Source organism: Sorex fumeus, unplaced genomic scaffold (assembly GCF_029834395.1).
Source record: "Sorex fumeus unplaced genomic scaffold, SorFum_2.1 ptg000020l, whole genome shotgun sequence".
NCBI classification, from domain to species: domain Eukaryota; kingdom Metazoa; phylum Chordata; class Mammalia; order Eulipotyphla; family Soricidae; genus Sorex; species Sorex fumeus.
The window spans coordinates 8768257-8790821 of record NW_026606077.1 but is presented as its reverse complement, the minus strand read 5'-3'; the positions used below and the strand labels follow the sequence as shown (position 1 = coordinate 8790821).

Sequence of the window (22565 nt, the reverse complement as noted above, 5' to 3'; positions counted from 1 at the left end):
CCTCCACCAGCCAGCTCAAGGTTCGACTGCCCCTGGAGCGGAAGAAGGGAACGGCCCAGGCAGAGTAAAAAAGGAGTTTATATATTTATAAATGCCAAATAAATACCAGAGGCCACCCAACGCCCCCTCCCAGACAGGGCCGTCTCCCCCAGCCCGAGGTTTCTGGGCTCTGAGACATCTTGGCCCCAAGCTACAGTCCAAGAGCAGCTGCCAGTGTGGGAAACCAGGGAACTGAGCGAGGCCGATCTGTCCAGCCACGACACTTCCCCCGGGTGACGCGCCCCCAGAGCCACAGGCCTGTGTCCCCGTAACAGGGCCTTCTAGGGGCCAGACTCAGGGGGAGAAGGTGGTCATCTCATGTGAGACCCGCCGCCACAGCTCCTTGGTCTGTTTGCTGCGCTTGAGGTTCTGCAGGATGTCGTTGAACTGCATCATGCCCATGGGGGTCAGGCAGAAGGCGCTGCGGGCACTGCAGATCGCATTCACAAAATCATCGTAGTCGGCAGGGGTCAGGTGAATCAAGCGGTGGTGGATGTACTGGGGGGGACACAGGGCGGGCGAACCACTGAGCATGGGAGCACACGCCTCCCCTCTGCTGGGCGCCCAGTGACACCCTCCCCCGTGCACTCGAGGGCGCTCACCTGCATGTACGCCTGCTGACAGCGCTGCACCAGTTGGTGAAAGGCCGGGGCACGCAGGTGGTTGTGGGCATGAGCAGGGCTCAGCCGCTGCAGCGTCTCCATGACGATCTCCTGCAGCACAAACGGGCTCAGCACCCCCTTGGCTGCCCCCACACAGAACTGGTGCACGTAGTTCACTCCTGGGGGGCAGGGGGAGGGGCATGAGAAGGGGGTGGCCACTTCTGCCCTAGGGACCCAACTTTTCTCTCGGCTCTGGCCTGGCAGAGAGCCTCCCTCCACCCGAGGAGCTGAGGGAACCCCCTGCCCCCGCGCACGCACACATACCCGACCAAGGCCTCAACTCAGCAAGAGCTAGGAAGGAGGTCTGGGATAGGAAGGGGGAGCAGGAGGGTGGACAATGGCCCTTGGGAGGGGAGGTGTTACCCAGCTTTGCCGCCAGCCCCAGCAACCATTTGACATCATCAGTGTAGGGGGGGGAGCGGGAGAAGTTGTTGGGGTGATCGTTGGGTGCCCGACGACCCAGCATCTCCAGCGCCAGCATTCCTGGGAGGAAAGGGTTGGCGGGTAGTAGAAGTCCGTCCCCCTTAGCTGTGCCTCGAGACACACTCGGAGCTACGGGGGGAGGGGGGCTTCATCGGAAGGGACCTCTCACCAACGCGGTAGGCGGCGTGCAGGTGGTGCAGGCTGTGTGGGTTGACAGGCTGGCTGTGTGTCTCCTCTGGTGGGGGGAAGCCCCCGCTCACCAGAGGGCTAGGCTGTGTGGCCAGAGCAGGCAGTGAGGTACCCTGGATGGCTGGAAACGTGGACGCTGGGTGGACACTGCTCACTGAAGGGGGGATAAAGGCTGTGTGAAGAACTCGACGCCCACTGAGGGCAGAGAGGAGTCCCTCCCCGCCTCCCTGGCCCAGACCCCCCCTCCATTCACCTGTTCCCTGTCCCCACAACTCACAGGCCACACTGGTGGGCAGTGGGAGCCCTGGCTCTGTGTGGTAGGGATGGACTGTGATGGGAGCCATGGAAGGGACGGAGAAAGACACAGCAGTGGCAGCAAGTGAGGGGGGAGTCACTGAGTAAGGGTACTGAGCCCCCAGGAATGCAGGATGCACACCCTAGAGTCGGGAAAAGAGAAGGAAGGCAAGTCAGATTAGGGGAGAACCTCCTTCGCCCCAGTTCCCCACCACCTCCCAGGGCTCCTGGACAGCTCTATCATCCATCCGAGCATCCCCCTCCAACCACACGCCACGCCACCCCCCCCCCCCATGTCCAAAGCCCCACCAGAGCACGGGTCTCACCTGTGGGTATGCAGAGCTGGACACAGGGAAGACGGCAGGCCGGGGCATATGAGGCATGGGGTGGGCAGGGTGAGCTGGGTGGGTGAGGTACTGGGGGCTGCAGGGCAGGTGGGGCTGCAGGGCAGTGTAGGGGTGCAGGCCAGGGGAGTGGCTGTGCCCCAGTCCTGGACCCGGATATAAACTGGACCCCACTGAAATGACTGGCACCACTGTGGCTGCTGCTGTCACTGCCGCCGCCGCCACTGTAACCGGCTCAGTCCCAGGGGCCCCCCTGCCTTCAGACAGCCCCCGCCCGGCCTCCCCAGCTGCCCTGACCCCACTGGCACTACAGCTTGTAGCCCCTTCACGGGCTGTGGATGAGCCACCTGCTGTCTGCTCATATAGCCAGAACCACTGGTGAGCAACCTCAAACAACACTTCGGGGTACACGCCCCCACCCTTAGCTGCCTCTTCCACTGCCATGCAGGCCTTCTCCAACATCAGGTTGTCCTGAAAGGGAAGGGTACCAAGGGTTAAGGTGGGAGGGATTACTCGGACCAGGTTTTGTTCTGTGGCAGGACCAGAGATTGAGCCCCGGAGCTCAAGTGCAAGGCAAGTCTTCTACGACCGGGCCACATCCCCAACCCTCACTCAGAGCTGGTTTTAACTGACATTCCAACAGCTCCCTCGAAACTGGCTGGTTGCCAGTAAGGCCTCAGTGATCAGGGCCCGTGCCCCGAGTCAGCCTCAGACCATGAGCTTCAAAGACACCGAACCGTCCCAGGCGAAAGCCCAGTTCGAGAGTTTAGTACTTCCTTCCACCCGAGTCCCCTCATCTTCCTCAAGCCTTCCCCAAGTATTCACTTCTGGTGATCATCTTTGGTCTCTGAACCAGAAGTCTCCGCCTCATTACCAATAGCATAAGCAGAACCCTAATCTCAGAGTTGAAAGCAAAAGCAGGAATGTCATGTGTCACCCCGACAGGACAGGACAAAGGAGCAGCTTGAACTGCAAGGTCTGAGCATCAAGAGCTGGCTTCTCGGCTCTCCCCCGTGTTCGACCTTCCTCCCAGACCCCACACTAGGTGCCCCGACTGCCTGTAGAAATACCTGTTCCTTGCACTGTACCAGGGCCCGCTGGATCTCATTCGGGTTCAGAGCATGGGCATGAGGAAGGCAGCTCAGGGCTAGTTCCGCGGCTGCCCTCACCATATTGGAGTCTCGTGCCCTCGATGCCCTATCAGCCAGGGATGCAACCTCAGGGGGAGTCAGGTGCCCGTCCCAGCATTCCACCAGGATAGTCAGGGCTGCACTGCCAATCTCCATTGCCTGGCCTTCGGAGAAAGGAGAAAAGCAGAGGCAGGTTAGCACCACCCAGCAGCATTCCCGTCAGATCAGTAACTCCACAAGGATCAAGTTCTCTGCCAGCGATCCCCTCCCGCCCAGACTGGACTCCCAATCCTGGAGTTACCTGTAATCCAGGAGACGTGCGAGGAATAGGTACGCGAGAGCCAATTGGGGGAAACGAAGTTGTGCAGGCCGAGGGCATAAAGCCCGATCTCGAAGGCGCAAAGGTGCAGGTTGCGATGAGGCCCCTGGTGGCCCACTGAGGAAGATGGGTGTGTGAAAATGGAAGTGCTGCTGTTTCCCCCTGCCTTGATCAGCACTGTCTTCGCCAGCTCGAAATAGAAGTGTGCAGCTGCCTCGGACGGCTGGTTGGGTACATGAGGGGCATGACTCTCGGGACGGCGACCCTTGTACCTGAAGGGACCAGGATTGGGGTTCCTTTGAAAAGGGCCCCAGGAAGGTTGAGGAAAACCAGAGTGTGGACACTTGCAGGGGACAGGAGTTGGATCCACTGGGGATGCAGCCCTGGGGTGGGTGCGAGCAGAGGCAGTGGCTGTCTCTCCCCACTGACCTGCCCACGTCGACGGTCTTGGCCCGAGCTCCTCCACTTGCACTGGCCCGGCGACTCCCGCTGGAGGACGAGGAGCCCAGGGAGTCCGAGGAAGAGCTGCTAATGCTGTCACTGTCTTGTCCTCGGCCCCAGGAGGTGGGGGCCCAGCCCCCTCGAAGTGGCCTCCGGCTTAAGGTAGGGGAGCTGTCTGATGTTGTTTCGGGGGCACTGCTGTCAATGCTGGCCATGCCTGACCCACAGACAAGTCGGTCTTAGGAAGGAGAAGCTCCAGGAGTCAGCCAGCAGGCATACTGGCTCATCCCAGGGGCTGTCATACCTGTGTGCTTCTTCTTGGGCCGCCCTGGGGACCCCCAACCACGTCCATTGTAGCCTCCACGACTGCCAAGTGCCAGGCGACTGGGGACCTTCCCTTCCGTCCTTGGGGTCAAAGCTGTCTCAGAGGGAAGACCCTCACAGGGGGAGTGGGGGGAATTCTCTGGAAGGGGAAATTAGGGCCCTGGCATGAGTTTATGGAAGACCCCAACATGATCAGGGAGTATTCACAACCCTCCCCGGTGCCCCCACCTCACCAGGCACATTCTTCTCCGTGAAGCCCTCCGTGGGGCCTGAGCCAGCCCCTGCCACACTCCCTGGCTGAGCAGGCCCTGAAGCACCTGAGGCCAGTGGCTGTAGGGACCCTGATGCAGCTGGGGCCCCATGCTTTGAAGGGGATCTCTGGCTGGCGGCAGCTGGGCGACTAGATGAGTAGAATGAACTCAATGTCTGCGGCTTGTGTGTCTGGCTTTCTCGATCCAAGAGTTTGTCTAAAATCTGGAGGACAAAGCAGTAGTGACAGAATTCCCTTTACCCTTTTGACCTCTATTGACCTAATTTTCTCCTTGAAGCAGCTTCACCACCTTCTCAGGAAGCCTACCCCAGTTTTAGCAACAAAGAACTTTCTGGAAGATAGGCTGGCTTGCCCACAAGGTATCCTCTATAACAAGTATAACAAGACTTAGTATACTGATAGTATACTGATACTCTATAAATACTGAAGTGAATGAATGAATGCCATACCCTTGGCTTCTTCCACCCCCGTACCCAAGCATTTCTATAAGAACCAATGGTCTTGTTCTTTATAAGGTCTTCCCCAGGTCCTTCCTATTTCCTATGGGCAGAGTTACACTCTTCTCACTGTACTGGAACCCCTGAGAAAGGCGGTGAGATCACTCTTACCTTTTTGAGCTTTGCCTGTTCATCCTTATACGTGATCATAAGTATCAATGCCAGATCCCCCTTTTCCCGACGTGTACCTTCACACAGCAGGGGATGCTCTGCCTCGCTCACTGTTGTCTTCATGCCTGTAGGGGGAGGTGCACATGGGAACAGAGACTGTAAAGGCCTGGGTGCCCCGGTTACCAGCATGTGAGGGAAGGAGTTCTACTCCAACCCACTTTTCCACGACGGCCCATGGTCTGTTACATTCACACTTGGCTCTGTCTGCTTTTCCAGATGTTCCTAACCTAGTTTACTCTGCCTTTCCAAGCTGGGCTCCGCATTCTCTTGACGAGGAATTGCCCTTTTGCCTTTATTCATGTTGTTTTGTTTGCCTGCCTTTAAGACATATTTTTTCCTTCTATTTATTATTATTATTTTTGGTGGACAGCTTCAGGCTACACCTGGCCAGTGCTTGAGGGGTTACTCCAATTGGTGTTCAGGTGACTATGCAGTGCTGGGGATCAAGCTGGGGGTAATCCCATGCAAGGCAAATGCCTTAATCCTGTACTATGTCTTCAGACCCACAGCACACACTTTCGTGCTAATTTTTTTAAATTTTTTTTTATTTTTTTGCTTTTTGGGTCACACCCGGCAATGCACAGGGATGACTCCTGGCTCTGCACTCAGGAGTTACTCCTGGCGGTGCTCAGGGGACCATATGGGATGCTGGGAATGAACCCAGGTCAGCTGCATGCAAGGCAAACGCCCTCCCCACTGTGCTATTGCTCCAGCCTCTGTGCTAAATTCTTGACTGTCAAGTAACTACTTGGCTCACACATACCATCTTGGCTTTCCCATTACCCCTTTGGAACAGGGCCAAGGTTTCTCACCCTTGAAGGTATTAGACCAGGCTTAGCTCCCAGGAGCGATAGAACAGCGGTAGGGCGTTTGCCTTGCACGCAGCCAACATGGCCGAGCCGAGTTCGATTCCTCCGCCCCTCTCAGAGAGCCCAGCAAGCTACCGAGAGTATCTCGCCCGCACAGCAGAGCCTGGCAAGCTTCCCGTGACGTATTCGATATGCCAAACACAGTAGCAACGAAGTCTCCAATGGAGACGTTACTGGGCCCGCTCGAGCAAATCGAGCTCGAGCTCCCAGGAACATTCAAGATACTGACAAACGTACCCAAGGCGGCAACTGCAGCTTCAAATCCCAGCTCTTCATCCCCAGGCATCTCATGATTCCAGTTTCGATTGGAGGGCCGGGAACCCGTAGGAGAAACCACTGGATGGAAGATGGGGTAAGTCAGGAAGACAGCAGGATCATCGGAAAGAACGAAAGAGATGAAGCGCCAGACCCTGCTCGCTCCACTCTCCCATGAAACTGTCTGATGGGTCCGACACGCAAGGCAGAGTGTGAGGTCCTTGTCGAGTCAGGCACCTCACCTGGAGCACAGAGAACATCAAAGATGAAAGTAGCCAACATGAGCGGCAACACTGGCCGATAGTCACAGAGTGTCCCTTCCCGTAGCTCCTCGGCCCGGCACCGCATGGTACTCATCTCACTTGGACCTCGAGGAATCTTCTTAAGCAGGGCAGCCACCTCGGACTCCTGATACGCTAGCTTCACCTGGGGGATGGGAAGGAGCTCAGGTCTCTCAGACCTCGCTGAGATAAAGATCAAGGTTCAAGTCTCTAAGGAGACACGAGTCCAGGCTCAGAATCTCTGACCTCGGGCTGGAGAGCGGTCAATAGTGCTGAGCACAGGCCTTGTATGCAGGAGGTGCAGGTTTATTTCTTAGCACTGCCTGGAGTGACCCTCGAACACAGAGCTGGGAGTTGCACCCAGAGCACCAAAAATGTGGCCAAAATACCACAACCCTACCCCCACCCCCCCCCCCAAAAAAAAGAATTCTGACCTCCAAGGCTTTGGTAGAAGCTGGGGGTCGCTGTAGTTCCAAGGCAAACATGCCAACCCGGAAGGCCAGGTTGTGGTGCTCCGGGCGCTCACTGAGCACTGTCAACAGGAAGGCCGCCTTGGTCAAGGTGTTGGTAGCTACCCAGGTTTGACGGCTTGTAGATACCTTATTCTTCTTGCCCTAGAGAGGCAAGCACAAGGGAGGCCAGGAGACGAGGTTGATTCATGTTAGTGGAGGAGGCCATGACTTGGGACGGGAAATGGGAGAGAAGCAGGGATTAAGTGGGGACAGATGGGGCAGGGGGTCGCTCTCACCTTGGCAGGGGGCGGCTCTACCTTGAGGTCAGGCGGGTTGGCTAGCAGGTCCTGGGCAAGCTCCACGGTGAGGCGGGAGGCCTCACTGCTGTAGCCGTGAGCATGCAGGGCCTCAGCACAAGCAAATAATACCTAGAAAGAGGAATGAGACCAAAGGGGTGAATACCGCCACTCCGGGGGTGGGACACTGCAGGCACTCATGCAGCGAATACGCCTCAAACATTTGTTATGGGCGAGGCCCTACACTGGGCCCGGGTCCACCACAGTAACTCTCAGACCAGTTACAGAATGACACATGAAAGCACACAGGCAGGGAAGCAAATTAGAAGCCTACAAGAGAGATGGAGATTCCTAGAATGTTCCTGACCCTCCCAAGCACAGCCTCCTTCCCACACTGGCCGGGAAGCACCCCCGAGCCTTCTCACCTCCATGCGGCTCTCCTGCTCCAGCGGCTTCAGCCCAACAAACAGGTCGTGCTCTTCCCCGGCCCCGCCCTCGGCCTTCTCTTCCTCGCCCCCAGCCCCATCCTGGGCATTCAGGTAATACGCCCGGTAGTCATCATCCTCCTCTCCAACTGCAGGGGCTACCTCTTTGGTTTTGGGAGGTTCACTGCCACCCTCATCTGTAGAAGGGAGGTCACCGCGGGCACAGACCTCCCCAGGCAGTAGGCCAGGAGGGCCAGCAGAGGCTGCGGGAGGATCAGGCCCTTCTGAGAAGTACACACCAGCATCTTCTTCATAATTATCTGGGGGTTCAGGAAGGAAGGTGGGGGGGCCTCGGGAGCCCCCAGAGGGAGGGCAGGGTGGCAGGCTCTCAGGGAATGCGCCAAAGGTGCTGGCCTCTGCCCCCAGGGCCAGGCTGCTGTCATCCAGGCTCATCTCGGCCAGGTCCAGCTCCAGGGAGCTGTCCTCACTGCTCAGGCGCCGCTTGCTCCCGCTGCCAGCTGGGCCTTTGCTCCCATTGCCAGCCCCACCCAGCACCTTGGCCTTGCCCCCACCTGAACCGATCTTATGCAGAGCTTTGTCTCCCCCCTCGGCCGAGAGGCGGCGGGAACCCCTCTGTGAGGAGGGAACCCCCTCACCCAATCCCTTGCGTTTGGCCCCAGGCTCCTTGGGCCGCACAGCTGGCTCAGCGGGAAGAGGTCGGGGCCGTTCCCGGGATTCCTCTAGGCCCCCAGAGCGGGAGACACCTGGTCGAGCAGGTAGGGCTCGAGCCCAGGACAGTGCCAGTTTCCGGTCAGTGCCGCTGTAGGTGACACCAGGCAGTGGGTAGGCTTCTTCCCAGTTGAAGTAGCAGGCCTCCACTGCTGGCCGGAAGCCAGGGAAGAGCCGCTCCAAGGTCTTCTTGTGCTGTCCCCGCTTCACGTTCTCAATCACCTTCAGCTGCCACTGGCGCAGCTGTGCACACAGTTCCCGGCGGCTGCGGAGACAGTGGGTTTGAGGCTTCTGGGGGCTAGGAAGAGATGGGAGGCCTCTATCCTATCCCCTCCCCCAAGTAGGGCACAAGTAAGGACTCCAGGAAGCACCTCTTGAGCCAGCCTGAGAGATATCACTCTCACCCTCAGAGGTTGTAGAAAGTGGGTGCAATTTAGGGGAAGAAAGAAGCCAGCCTCTTAAAGAATTCCTAAATCACTGGCAACTCTAGGCCCTGAGCTCCTCCCCACTCCCCAGAATTAGAAGAATAGTACATCCAGAGCTGGAGAGAGAACTGCATGCCCCAGTGAGGTATGACATGGGGGGACTGCGTTCAGTCACCAGCACGACTGCATGATCCGCTCAAGCACTACCAGGAGAAACACCCTACCAGGGAGCCGCCAGGAGTAACCCTTGGACACCATCAAAAACAAAAAAACAAAGAAAAAAAAAAACAAAAAAGAAGAATGGTATGCTTGTAGATGCACAAGGAGTGAGGGTGGGCCTATCTGGTCAGGCTGCTGCCGCTGGCCCACGGGGACACTCACCGCTGGGGGCTGAGTGCAGGATCCAGCACAGCCAGTCTCCACAGGGTGACCATCTCATCACACATACTGGCACATGCATGGGCTGCCACTTCCGACTGCCCGTTGCTACGGCCCGTGTGCCCACTGGCACTGCTGTGTGAGGCTGAAGTGCGCACGCTGTACCACCAACCGGTTATCTGGAAACAAAGAGGGCTCTGAATGCCCCTGGGAGCATGCAGAAAACCCGAGGAGCCCTCCCCAGTGTGCCTGCCAAGCAGAGAGTCAGGAAAGGAAAGGGGAACCCACTCGGGGGCTCACCTGCTCGTAGGTGAGGCACTGGTCGGTGAGGATCTCCAACAAGGGCGCTGCATTGCTGTCTCTCCGCTTGAACATCTCCCGCACAATGCTCAGCAGGTTCCAGACTCCCTCGGGCTCCCGACCCCTCAGAGGGCGAAGCAGACACGCCCACTCAGCAGCAGCTGGAGGCTCCGTGGTAGACAGGTACATGGAGTTCACATCACTGTGAAAAGAGTGTGGGAAATGCCCTCAAGACAGGCATGAAGTTGGGGCCCGGAACTCTAGTACAACAGGCAGGTGCTTGCCTTGGATGCAGTTGACCTACGTTTGATCCCGGCACCTCACATGGCCCTCCTGAGCCCACCAGGAGCAATCCCTGGGCAGGCAGAGGCAGGCATACGCCCTGAATACTGCCAGGGGTGGTCCAGAAACAAAAGAACGAAAAAAGAAATTTTAAAAATTTTAAAAAAGAATGAAAAATGATAGGAATGAAGACCAGAGCAATAGTACAACAAATAAGGCACTTGCCTTGTACATGGCCAACTCAAGATTCAGTCCCCAGCACCCTTTTGGGTCCTCAAGCCCTACCAGTGGTGATTCTGAGCACTTAACCAGGAGAAAGCCCTGAGCACTACCGGATGTGACCCCAAAACTGAAAGAAAAAAGCAGGCAGAAGTACAACAAGACTTTGATTTGAAAAAAATGGGGAGGGGAAGGGGATCCTCAAAATACAGAGTACAGGGAAAAAACAATATCCAAGACAATGATTTTGTTTGGTTTTTTGAACCACACCCTGCTGCTCAGGGCTTCCTCCTAGCTCTCTGCTCAGGTCACTCTGCGGGTGGATCAGGGACTATACAGGGTGTCAGGAATGGAATCCAGGTTGGGCATGTGCAAGGCAAACACCTTTCCCACTGTACTATCTCTCCTCCACCCAATACACAATTTTCACTCTGTCTCAATTTTACTCTTTGCTGTGCCTGACGAAAAACATACCACTCTCTCTGACTGGATCAATTCTCATCACCCTTTTGGTGGTGCTGTGGCTCCGTGGTTGAGCTCTGGCTGTAGCACTTAGTGGCTGACAGTGCACATGTGATTCTCACTACCACACGCCCCTCCACCCCCCAGGCTTAGTGGGAATCACTCTCAAGCACTAAACCAGAAGTAGCTCCTGAGCCTCCCTGAGCGTGATCCGAAAACAAAAAGCTGAAAAATGAAAATTAAGGGGCTGGAGAGACAGCACAGTGGGTAGGGCGTTTGCCTTGCACGCGGCCGAGTAGCTCGGGTTCAATTCCCAGCATCCCATATGGTCCCCTGAGCACCGCCAGGAGTAATTCCTGAGTGCAGAGCCAGGAGTAACCTCTTGCATCGCCAGGTGTGACCCAAAAAGGAAAAAAAAAAAAAGAAAATTAAGGCTAGACCAACAGTACAGGAGGGGGCAAGGTGCTTGCGATGCACAGTCGACCCCAGTTCAATCTCAGCACCACGGTCCCTCAAGAACCACCAGGAGTGACTCCTGAGCACAGAGCCAAGAGTAAGCCTTGAGTACTCCCAGTGGGGTTCAATCTCCCCCCTTCCAAATATCTCATCACCATGGTCGCATGAGGATCCCTTCTGTGCGGTCAGGCACCGTACCCACACGAGTAACAGGCATTCATGCAACAAAGGACCTGCCACCAGCCGAGGGCGGCAGGAGCTCCCTGCAGACCAGACGCATGAAGATATCCAGTTTACCTGAAGACCACAGGGGAGGGGCCACAGAACTTGTGCAGGGTCTTCTTGATGTTGTCAGTGAGCGTCGATTCATCCAAATACCAAGTACTCTGGTCAGAGGCTGAGGGTCCCGCTGTAGGGTCTGGCGGGGGAGAGGCAATGAGCACTAGAGTTAGGAGCCTGGGTTCCCCTGACAACAGCCTTTAGTAAATGCCACCCGCACAGCAAGCACGCCTTCTCGGACTGCTTTCTGAACACACTCACCCGGGGCTCCACACACAGTATTGATGGCTGTTGACTGAGAGGAGAGAAGTTCGTCTAGGAGACGCTGAGCTGTGGGGAGGATCTAAGGGGTAAAAGGAGAAAAGCACAATTGACCCGGCGGGTCACGAGGCCCACAGGAAGGGGGATACACAGTCCTGGGAGGAACCGGAGGCGCCAATCTTCCTCACCTGCTGAGGGAGCTCACTAATGAGGTACTGGGCAAACTTCTGCAGCTGGTCCCTCTGTAGCCGAGACAGAGACTCCGAGACTGGGGCACGCAGACAAACTGCAGATGCCTAACGGAGGCAGAGGGAAGTGAAGTGATCTGAGAAAAGGTCTGCTGCTCCTGGGGCTGAGAACAGGGAACAGGTTGGGTGGCAAGGGGGCTCACGCTGTGGCCAGACATGCAGCAGAGGAGGGGACAGAGCACAGGATAGGACCAGGATGAATTGGGAGGGGCGCTCACGTTGTGAATGCGGAAGAGACAGAGTGCCACGACATGGGTGCACCATTTGGCCCCGTCCCCACAGGTGCAACTGCACGAAGTGACCCGGCAACGATCAAACATCACAGCCACATTGTAGGCCCCTTGTGGGGGGACCACCTGAGGTGATACCACTGTAGCACTCAGATGGAACCCTGGGGAAAAAATACAGGTGGTCACTGACAGCTGCCAAGACCTAGGCCTCTGTCCTGGAACCCGGCCGGCAGTTGCTGAGGCAACCTGTTCCGGTTCCTTGCGGTAGGCCGTTAATTCACATGCAGAGGATGGGAGACGCCAAGGGGGAGGGGGTCACGGGACATGATGGGACCCCTACCAATTTGCAATGGGTCCTTCACAGCCCTCATGCGGAACAACTGATCACCTCGCTGGAATTCATCTGCATTGCCATTAGCCAGGCAGGAATACAGCCTGGGCATGAAGAACACAGAGGCACAACTCAGCAAATAACCTTCGACAGACCCCGTCTGTGGCCACAATACCCTGGGCACTCTCTCCCCAAGTGTCACCCCTGAGGAAAATCCCAGGACCCTCCCCCCCACACCCTGTCATCTTCTTACACGGCCCCAAATACAACCTCTCCTTTGTTCTCTGGAAAGCCCAGCAGACAGTGTGGAATATCAGAACCCCACGCCCCACCAGCAGCCCCTCCGCCTTACCGAATATCCTCCTCATTCTCAGGGAAGCTCCAAAAAGCAATTCGGAGCTGGAGCTGCTCCGGCACTGGGGGGTAAACCTTCTCTACCACTTCAAACGGGATATGAAATGCCACCTGCTTGGCTGACAGCTCCACCAACGGGATCACCAGTCCATCTTTGGAGGGAGAAGTAAAAGGGGTCATGATTACTTTAGCACCTTTACTACGAACGAGAGGGAAAAACCAGGGGGTCTTCCTGTCAGGAGACACTAGCCACTGTGGGAGAGCAGCTAAACGATCCTCAGCTGACAGCCTGCTACTTAGGGGCTGAAGAGAAGGTACCAGGGAGAGCCCAGAAACTCCAGGCCGAACAGGTGTGTTCCAGGATGGAAGCAAGGAACCTCTTTCACATAGTCGGGCATCTAATTTCCCGTGGACTTAGCGCGTGAGGATCATATTACGTTGTCAATGTCTCTTCTGGCATTCTCTTTTCTCACTGCTTTTTCACTGTGCCTTTTCCTCTATATGACTACAGGTCTCTAAAGGAAGACAGGCCGGGGGGCAGAAGAGTTGAAAGAGGGAATTTTAGACCTAAGCGAGGCAGTACTTGCTTTGCCACACCTGGATGGAGCCCTGGGACAGGGGAAGCCAGATATATGTCACCGCGAGGAAAACTGAGCTGCAGGTACTGGAATCACCTAGGGTGGGATGAAGATACCACCCATGGGACCTCACACTGTTTTCATCAGAAAGCAATGAAATAGACCACGAAGCACAACAAAATGCTAGTCAGACTAGGAGATCAGAAAAGCATGCAGCTGAACGTTCCTTTCTGGCAGAGCTGGCCAGGGGTGGTGGGGGCAGGCTGGGGGAGGCTTGGTATATCTGGGGGCAGGAAGTGAAGTCAGGCCTCCAACAAGCAAGGCAGCTCCAGTCCTTCGAGCTAACTACCTCGTCTCCAGAAGAAGGCTTTTTGTTTTGTTTTGGCGCGATATGCAGAAGTGCTCAGGGGTCACTCCTGAAGGTGCACAGGGGACCACCTGTGGTGACAGAGACTGAATCCAGGCTTGGCTGCATGCAAGCCAAGCGATAAAGCTGGAACTATCTCTCCCACCCCTTTCTCGAATGTTGTTTTTCTATTTTTACAAACGAGACAGGGAATCCCGGAAGGGAGACGGGGTTGGAGATCAATGAAATTCTAACCTGTTCAGGAGAATACTAAAAGTCTTCACCTCCCCCATGATCAGCGATCTCCCGCCAAACCAGGCAGCTCTAAGGGCCAGGCACTCGGATGGGCAGCAGAGTGACCATGCCTGGCCTGGGCGAGATTCTGGGTTCAATCCCCAGCACTGCCAAACAGAACGCCTACACAGGCACAGGCACATCCTACCCCGTCAACTGAAGTGGAAGACTACCGCACCAAGAGTGACAGGGGTGAACCTCCCCCCCTGCCTCCCCAGCAGGGCGAGAAACACGTGGGGGCAGAGTGGAAAACACCGCTCCCGGGAACGGCTCGAGCAGAATCGCAGTCAGACCCTCTCGGCGGCCGGGAGAGGTGGGAAAGCCGGCTCCCCTCCACGAGGAAGGCGGGGTGGACGCCGTGGTGGTCTGTGAGCTGCGGGGACGTCTCTGATCATCGGCATTCTCCCTCCCGCCCTCCCGCCCGGGACCTTCAGTAGAAGCAAAACGCCAGGCAGGCTGCACGGCTCTGAGCATTCAAGGAAATGCCGGGGCAGGAGAAAGCCTCGGAGCGGGCGAGCGGCCCCCCGGGCGCCCCAGGGAATCCCCTACCCACCCGCACGCTGCGCGGGTCGCGGGCACCTCCGCGGCGCTGAGCCCCTGGTGCCAGCCTCGGCTGCGGCTGATCTACGCCCGCGAGCCGGGGTTGTCCTGCCTGGGGGCGGGGGGGGGGGGCTTCTCCTCCACTGGCCGACTGCGTGGACGCTCCTCGAGCGATCCCGCTTCGCAACCCGCTCGCTGTCCACGCTCCCTGCTGGCCACTTTCCAGCCGGCCTGCGGCTCAACTCGGGAAAGTCTCCCCCGGCCGGAGCGGGGGGGTGGGGGGCTCCCTTCCCTCCCCCTCCCCCCGTTTCTCGGGCTTCGGGAAGGAAGGAAGGAAGGGGAAAGGGCTGTCGGCGCGGCGGCCCCACGCAGGCTGCCCCGGCCATCACCATCGCGCGCGCGCGCACCCCCTTCCCCGGCGCACCCCGGAAAAGCGAGCGGCGGGGCCGCGGGGAGCCGGACAGCTCCCGGGCCGGACAGCTCCCGCGCGGCCGCCCGCGCCCTCACCTCGCATGCGGGTCCCGGCGCCGCCCCCGCCGCCGCCGCCGCCCGTGGGGGAATTGGGCCCCGCGGACTGCTTGCGCCATCCCCGCCAGTTCTGGCACACGCTCTCGGCCTCCGAGATGAAGGAGCACAGCGAGTCCTCCTCGAAGCGGTCCGAATCCTCGAAGGAGAAGCGCTCCCCGTCCTCCCACTCGGCGAACATCAGCTCCATGGGGCCCGCAGCCCCCCGGGGCCAGGTCCCCCCTCAGCGGATCCGGGACCTGGGCCGCCGGCCGGGGGCGCAGGGGAGGCCCGGGGCCTGGGGGGCGAGCCGGGCCGGGGGGGGTCGGGGCGTCTGGGACGGGCCGTGCCGGCCCGGGATCCCGGGCCTGGAAGCGCGGCGGGGCCGAGCCGCGGCCAGCTACGAGGTGCGAACGGGGATGGCGGCCAGACTCGCCGGACTCCGGGCCCGCACGAAGCGCTCAGCAGCCGCGGCCTCCCAGCGGCTGCGGCGCCGCCTCCCCCATCAGCTGATCTGGACTTCCGGCCGCGCCGGCCGCGGCGACTTCCGTCCTCGCGCGCTGCGGCCGGCGGCCGGCGGCGCGGCGGCGGAGCGGCCCCGTCCGCCTGAACGCTACGACCCCCTGCGTGTGGCGTCGAGCCCACCCTCGGGCGCGGTAAGCGGGAGGCGGCCTGCGAGCGGGAGGCCGCCAGGCGCGCGGAGCAACTCGGCGCTCACGGCGTCCCCGGGAGTAAACAGTCGGGAGCGCGGCATGCCGGGAATCGTAGGCTGTCAAGACGCCGCCGGGGGCGGTGGGCGGGGCCACCGTCCCAACTCCGGATAGGCCCCGGCGCCGCGCCGCCTTCTGGGAACTGTAGTCCAGAGGTCTGCATTCCAGGAGACTTTTTATAGCTCCAATTGGGGAAGCACCAGGAAAAGGCATTTGATTTCAGGAAATGGTTGCACTGATTGTCGGTGGGGCCTTCGACACAGGGGGCTGTCTTTTTTTTCTTTTCGTTTCTTCTTATACGATGGCCCTTTTAGCATCCCGGTGAACTCCTATGGTTTATATACCACACCACCGCCAGGAATAATCCCTGAGCACCTCTGGGTATGACCCAACGACGCCCCACCCCACCCCACCCCACCCCAAAGGAAAAAAGAATACAAAGGGGCCAGGAGAGACAGCACAGAGGGTAAGGTGCTAGCCTTGCACAGCCAACCAGGTTCTATTCCCAGCATCCCATAGGGTCCCTCAGGCACCACTAGGAGTAATTCCTGAGAACAGAATCAGGAGTAGCCCCTGAGCACTGCTGGCTATGACTCAAAAACAAAGCAAAATTTTAAACAGGAAAAGAAAAAGAATACAAAGAAAACAATTACGTTGAAACACAGTTATCAAACACTGAAAAAAAAATTGTAATTCTTGGAAGTGTGGGTGACTATTAAACCTGGTTAGCCACGAACAAGGTAAGCCACTTAGCCACTATAGTGTATCTCTGGCCCCAGTTGTCTTTTTGTTTTGGGGCCACACTGGCAGTGCTTGGTGGGATCATAGTGGGTGTGGGATTTGAACCAAGGATAGATGCAACCGACATACTAAGCTAGTGTCTTAATCTTTGTACTCTCTCTCGACTCTGCCAGTTGTAAATTCCTTAAACATTAAATAAGATCCAGCAACAAATGTAGTAAATACTGCGATTTTAAAACTGACAGATACATTGCGGTTTCTAACATTGTAGTAAAGGGGAAGTACTATGACTTCATATAGGAATGGCTAATGATACCACAGTCCTATCTGAAATGCTGAATTTTTTGTTTTGGAGGTACATCCAAGCATATTCAGGGAACCACCTGGCTTTGACTTGACCCTTAACTCCTATATTATCTCTTGGTCTTCAAATGCTAAATGAGTCTGATCCAGCTCACAGGAGTTCACAGCGGCACCACATCCTACCTCTCCCTACCCCTCAATGCAACTACCACTCCACAGCACCACTGGGTGTAGCCCTGCAAGTCCACCAGCATCATTGCTCAGTGTTACATTCTGGAGCTCTACCACTGAATCTGCCCAATTGGCCTAATGACCCCCCCCCCAGCCCTTTAATCCGGGTTTTTTTTTTTTCCATTTTTGGGGAGGAGTGGTGTGGCTTCCGTGCTTACTCCTGATTCTGTGCTCAGGGATCACTCCAGGCACAGCTCTGGGGACCATATGGGTTGCAGTGCCAGGAGTGAACTGGGATCTGCTGCATGCAAGGCACATGCCTTAATCCCTGTACTATCTCTCCAGTCCATCTCAGCTTGGGAGGCCCACCTTACACCTCTCCCTAGAAGAAATGCTAAATTTCTCTTGTGGTTATAGATCTAATTATTTCCCTTTTCACTTTCCCATATTCTTTCCCTGAGTACTTACTGACCATAGATTAAGAATTTATAAGATAAGGGTTGGGGGCTGGAGCAACAGCACAGCAAGTAGGGCGTTTGCCTTGCACGTGGTCTACCAGGGCTCGATTCCCAGCATCCCATATGGTCCCCCAAGCAGCCAGGAGTAATTCCTGAGTGCAGAGCCAGGAGTAACCCCTGTGCTTCGCTGGGTGTAACACAAAAATAAAAATTTTTTTAAAAAAATAGGGGTTGGAGCAATAATATAGCACATAGGGCATTTGCAGCCTACCCCCATTCAGCCCCTGACATCCCGTATGGTCCCCCAAGCACTGTCAGGAGTAATTCCTCAGTGCAGAGTCAGGAGTGACCCCTGAGCATCGCTGGGTGTGCCCTAAAAAGGAAAAGAAAAAGAAAAAGAATTTATAAGAATGGTCCAAAGTGCCGAAGCATTGAGCTGCTTCCTGAAAGGCTCAAATTGCCCTGGGATATGAAAATGGTTGGATAAGGGGCTGGAGGTAGAGGAGGAAAATAGTGGCAAGCAGTACAGCACTTGCCTTGCATGTGGCTGAATTGGGTTCATTCCTCGGCACCCCATATGGTTTCCCAAGCTCACAAAAGTGATCCTTGAGTGCATAGCCAGGAGAAGTAAGTCATGAGCACCGCTGTGTGTGGTACAAAAAAGACCAAAAAAATAAGAAGAGAAAAAGAAAAATGATGGGAAGAAGTGCTCAGAGGGAGAGAACCATTGGAGGCAACATTCCTTTATATTTTACCACTGGACCTTTAAGCATACCACAGACCTCTTTGTCTATTTAATGCTATAAAATCTGGCTCTTAAAACTGTGGAAGTTGGGGGCCGGAGCGATAGCACAGCGGGTAGGGCGTTTGCCTTGCACGCGGCCGACCTGGGTTCAATGCCCGGCATCCCATATGGTCCCCCAAGCACCACCAGGAGTGATTCCTGAGTGCAGAGCCAGGAATGACCCCTGAGCATCGCTGGCTGTGACCCAAAAAGCAAAAAAAAAAAAAAAAAAAACTGTGGAAGTCACAGAAAACTTGTTTTAAAGTAAATTTATGATGCCCACTTGAGCAAATCGATGAACAATGGGAGGACAGTGCTACAGTAAATGTTTGACTTACATATGTTTTTATATAGAATTATGTAAAAATTTCTCAGGTGAAAAAGGGTCAGAGTCAAAAGCCATTTAACAATCCCTGATAGAAGGTACATACTAAAGGCAGCTATGCCTGCAAGGACACAGTGTAAATAAAAATGCAATCGTTGTTTCTAGTCTCCGATTCATGATTCACAAAGAGCAAACAAGGTGGGTATTGTTTTGGTATAGGGGCTGCACCTGCAGGAACACCAAGGCCAATCTTGCCACGCTTGAAGAACCAAACCATCTGTGTGATGGAACCCTGGTCTCCTCATCTAAAGCATGTACTCCGCCCATTCAGCGAGAATATCCTGAGGTGACACTGTTTTTGCAAGAAAATGATTTTTATGCCTTTAGAAAATAGGTGAATAGTTTAATGAGAGAAATGCACAGGCGATACACCAAGAACAATAACTGTCAAGTCTGTTTCAACATTTAGGAGAGTTCAATGAGAAGTCACTGAAGAATAAAAATAATCAGTCCTGCTGATTACCACCTAATCGGAATAAGAAATTAAGATTGCCAGATCTTTTTAATGCGTGTATATGTATGAACATATATATATATATATATATATGTATGCATTTTTTTGGCAGTGCAACTACCAAATCCACAGTGTGCAAGTGTTCCATTGCTGAGCTACATCCCTCGCACTTAGTTGCATTCTTTTAGGTGGGGACTGGGGAGCAGATTTTGTGACATTTTTCCTATTGTTATTTTTCTTTAATTTCAGGGAGGAATACTGTCCGGGCCTAATACTTTCTACCTGAGTTACAGCTTTCACCTAAAAACAATTTTTAATTCTGTGAGTCAAATAAAATCTATAATTACTTTGGGTCTAATTGTGAACTTCAGGATTACTCAGGGAATACCTTTCAGAATCTATGCACAAAATTTGTTGTTACTAAATACTTACAGATAGTGGCAAAAACACTACGTGTATACAGGCAGACTGCAATATCCCAAAGGAGAGAATTAAAAGGGCTTAAAGAAAAAAAAAAATTGTGTGGGGGCCACACCTGGTTGTGTTCATGGCTTACTCTTGGCTCTGTGCTCAGGATCACTCAGGGTACCTGGAATCAAACCCAGGTCAGTTGTGTGCAAGGCAAGCACCCTACCCACTGAACTATTACTTTGTCCCCCTTAACAAGTTTTTGTCTTGTTCCTGGGACAAATCCAGGAGTATAGAACAGACTTTGGTAGAATAATATATGGGATACAAGAACCCTTCATGCAGCTGAACCTGGTTTGATCCCTGGCATCCCATATGGTTTCCCCAAGCACAAGGAGTAATTCCTGAGCATCACCAGGTGTGGCCCGCAAACAAAAGAATGGAGTAGGGCCAAGAAGTAGAGTAGGTAAGGTGCTGGTGTTGCATGTGCCTGACCCAGGTTCAGCCCTGGCACCAGATGTGGTCCCCAAAGCTCCATTACGAGTGATACCTGAGTGCAGAGCCAGGAGTGAGTCCTGCGCACTGCTGAGTGTGGCGAAAAGCGAAACAAAGAATGGAGGGGAACCCAATCCACAACGAAAGTCCACTTTTTTTTTTATATATATAGGAATTTATTCAAGATACTGCTTAGCTTCCAAGGATTCCAAAGGATAAAAAAAAAAAAATGTTTGGCCTTCTTTACCTTTCAAAAATGACAGGGTAGTGCAAATGCCTCAGAAAATAACTTTTGCATAGTTCTCAAAAGCCACAGTCCAGTCATTGAAAGTACCTCTGTTTTCAGCTCACGTGAGGTTTGTTAGGAAACCTCTGCAACAACTTATTCATTTTCTTGGGGGGTAAACTCCCAGACGCTACAGTATCCTGGATGGATCTCATCTTTCGGGCTGCCTGAAAACACAAAACAAAAGAAGAATGACAACTCCAAATTTCCCCTTGACCTTCGGCTGATAATTCTCACAATGTCCGCAACCACAGTACACTATCAAATAGCCTGGGAAAATCTGTTTTCTCAGTACTCTTTCAACAAAAAGGCCCTAGGCCCTCTAAGTGACTATGACCTAAAACAAGCGCGGCAGGAAACAATTAGAATCTAGGTAGCAAAGCAAACGCGCTCAAGGCACAGATAAATAATGTCTTTCTGAGAAGCAATTTACGTTTCACAACAAAGGTTTTCCCATTCATTCCTTACTCTAGCAGTCCCCAACTCCAGACAGTCTGTTACTTTCATTTATGTCTGGTAATTACAAAGTCCTGAGCAATTAACGAAAGTCACTCAACCGAACCCTTCCCCAGTCCAGCGTGAAACAGCTCCTCGTCCTTTCTTTTCTTTTTTTTTTTGGGGGGGGGGGGTCACACCCGGCGATGCACAGGGGTTACTCCTGGCTCTGCACTCGGGCGGTGCTCGCGGGACCCTATGGGATGCTGGGAACCGAACCCGGGTCGGCCGCGTGCAAGGCAAACGCCCTGCCCGCTGTGCTATCGCTCCAGCCCCAACTCGTCGTCCTTTCGGGAAGAAGTGACCTTCCTACCTAGCAGGAGACAGAGCCGTGAGTTGCAGCCTCCCCCCGCCCCGTGCTCCCCAGGAGCCTGTCACCTCGGCCCTCGATGCACAATCGAAGAAGTTCTGGATCTCCTTCCTGCACGCGTCGTCGCGGAATTCGTTCCGCTTCCAGCAAGCCATCATCACCGACATCTCCGTGATGCAGGTCGCCTCTGCGGGGAGAGCGGGGAGACGCTGACCTCTCAGCCCGGCCGCCCCGCAGCCCCTCCGGGGGCCCGAGACCCCGCGTGCTCACCGCCCCGCTCCCGGCGGCGTTCCCCCACGCGGTCAGCTAGAACCAGCGGCTTGTTGGGCTTCAGCACCGGCTTCTGCGAGGTTCCGAGTCGCGCCAGGCGACCCCGCAGGCTGGGCGCCGCCATGGCGCCCCGAGCTCCCGGCAGGCTGTTCGGCGCCGCGCGTGACCCGACGTGACCCCCGGGGCCGGCTCCGCGCAGGCGCGCTCCGCGGCGTGCCGAGTCCCGCGGGGCGCTGGGGACGGTGCGCGGTACCCGGGCTTGTCTGCGTGCCAGCGCCTTGCCCGCTGCCCTTGCCCCAACCCTCCGTAGATGACTCTGGAGCGCTTACTCGGCTGTATATTTAGTGTGCTGAAATAGTTGAACACCAATTTCAAATCTCCGAAATCTCTGCCTGTTTGACAGCTGGTTATTCAATTTCGGAACTTTCCCTGACTTCTCATGCCCCGCCTCCGTCGACCTGTTATATTTTAATGTGATTCTATGCCCTAGCATTTAAAATACAAGCACTGGGCTGGAGAGCTGGTACAGTGGGTAAGGCACTTGCAGGCAGCCGCCCCAGTCCAATCACTAACACCGCATTATGGTCTAGTCTACTCCCACGAGGAGTAAGCCCAGGTCACAGCCTGTTTGTGGCCCAAACACCAAACCAAATCCTAAAATGTAAACACCATGCGAGCGGAGACTTTATAACGTTCATTAATGAGTCCCCATTGCCTGGGACATTGCTCATACTACTTAAATGCGCAAAGGTTCTAGTTAAATGAATACTAGTTAAATGAACAGATATTTCCGTAAGTTTTCAAGTTCAACATAATATCACAGAAATACAGCCAAGCACAAGACAATGTTTAAAAAAGTATTTATTATACAAAATGAAACCTGAGCTCTGAGAGAACGGCGACATTCTTAAAGTCACCAGCCCCATGCTCCAACCCCACTTGTAGCAGCATAAACTGCTTCGTCTGTGGCACTTTGACCACCAGTAACTCCAAAGCCTGCTGCTGTGTACAGAGACTGGCCCGGAACCAGAGCAAACATGCTGCTTGATCTCTCCAAAGAGAAACTGAAGCCTTTGGTATTTGGCAAGTGCTCAGGTAAGTGGCTATTTCTGATTCTTTCCTTTTTAGCACCTGTTTTACCATGCTATATGAGTACTTATATGGTGACAGAAATCAAGGAGAAAGACTGGGAAGCACTGGCCACAGAGAAGACATGAATCTACACACAAGCAATCATAACTACAGTTCACTTTGTTCATAGAAGTGCTAAAGAGACGCCAATGCTGGAGACTGCACAGTACAAACGTGAAGGTGCTTGCTTTGCACATGATCGACACCAGTTCAGTCCCTGGCACTGCATCTCTCTCCTCCCGTCCCCACTACCACCAGAAGTGACC

General features: G+C 55.0%; 2 protein-coding genes across 6 annotated transcripts; both read right to left on the bottom strand.

Moving 5' to 3' along the window:
- Positions 1–60: 60 nt before the first annotated feature.
- On the bottom strand, positions 61–15493 carry ZSWIM8 (zinc finger SWIM-type containing 8). Of its 5 annotated transcripts, none has more exons than XM_056113326.1 (26): positions 14902–15492; positions 12635–12788; positions 12292–12386; positions 11940–12112; positions 11662–11769; positions 11474–11555; positions 11231–11351; positions 9515–9716; positions 9218–9393; positions 7683–8676; positions 7258–7389; positions 6944–7123; positions 6471–6654; positions 6211–6309; positions 5045–5169; positions 4399–4639; positions 4146–4304; positions 3830–4058; positions 3383–3672; positions 3022–3245; positions 2299–2422; positions 1567–1641; positions 1294–1467; positions 1065–1184; positions 642–820; positions 61–537 (listed from the first exon to the last, which is right to left on the bottom strand). In XM_056113326.1, exons 1-26 carry the CDS (start codon positions 15107–15109, stop codon positions 334–336), a joined length of 5052 nt encoding a protein of 1683 aa, XP_055969301.1. In that variant the 5' UTR covers positions 15110–15492; the 3' UTR covers positions 61–333. The 5 variants fall into 5 exon arrangements, with proteins under 5 accessions (XP_055969301.1, XP_055969302.1, XP_055969298.1 ...); XM_056113327.1 differs by having other exon boundaries at positions 1591–1641; XM_056113323.1 differs by having other exon boundaries at positions 1567–1750; positions 1934–2422; positions 14902–15491.
- Positions 15494–19970: 4477 nt separating this feature from the next.
- On the bottom strand, positions 19971–21331 carry CHCHD1 (coiled-coil-helix-coiled-coil-helix domain containing 1). Its single transcript, XM_056113335.1, has 3 exons — positions 21169–21331; positions 20967–21085; positions 19971–20260 (listed from the first exon to the last, which is right to left on the bottom strand). The coding sequence occupies exons 1-3, from the start codon at positions 21290–21292 to the stop codon at positions 20150–20152; spliced, it is 354 nt and encodes a 117-aa protein (XP_055969310.1). The 5' UTR covers positions 21293–21331; the 3' UTR covers positions 19971–20149.
- Between the last annotated feature and the right edge of the window lie 1234 nt (positions 21332–22565).

Coding starts and splice junctions, on each gene's coding strand:
- CHCHD1 (XM_056113335.1), bottom strand. CDS start 21,292: ATGGCGGCGCCCAGCCTGCGGGGTCGCCTGGCGCGACTCGGAACCTCG. Junction 21,086..21,168: donor ACGCCGCCGGGAGCGGGGCG/GTGAGCACGCGG, acceptor CTCTCCCCGCAG/AGGCGACCTGCATCACGGAG. Junction 20,261..20,966: donor ATTGTGCATCGAGGGCCGAG/GTGACAGGCTCC, acceptor TTGTGTTTTCAG/GCAGCCCGAAAGATGAGATC.
- ZSWIM8 (XM_056113323.1), bottom strand. CDS start 15,109: ATGGAGCTGATGTTCGCCGAGTGGGAGGACGGGGAGCGCTTCTCCTTC. Junction 1,468..1,566: donor GTTGTGGGGACAGGGAACAG/GTGAATGGAGGG, acceptor TCCCCCCTTCAG/TGAGCAGTGTCCACCCAGCG. Junction 821..1,064: donor GGGGCTGGCGGCAAAGCTGG/GTAACACCTCCC, acceptor CCTGCCCCCCAG/GAGTGAACTACGTGCACCAG.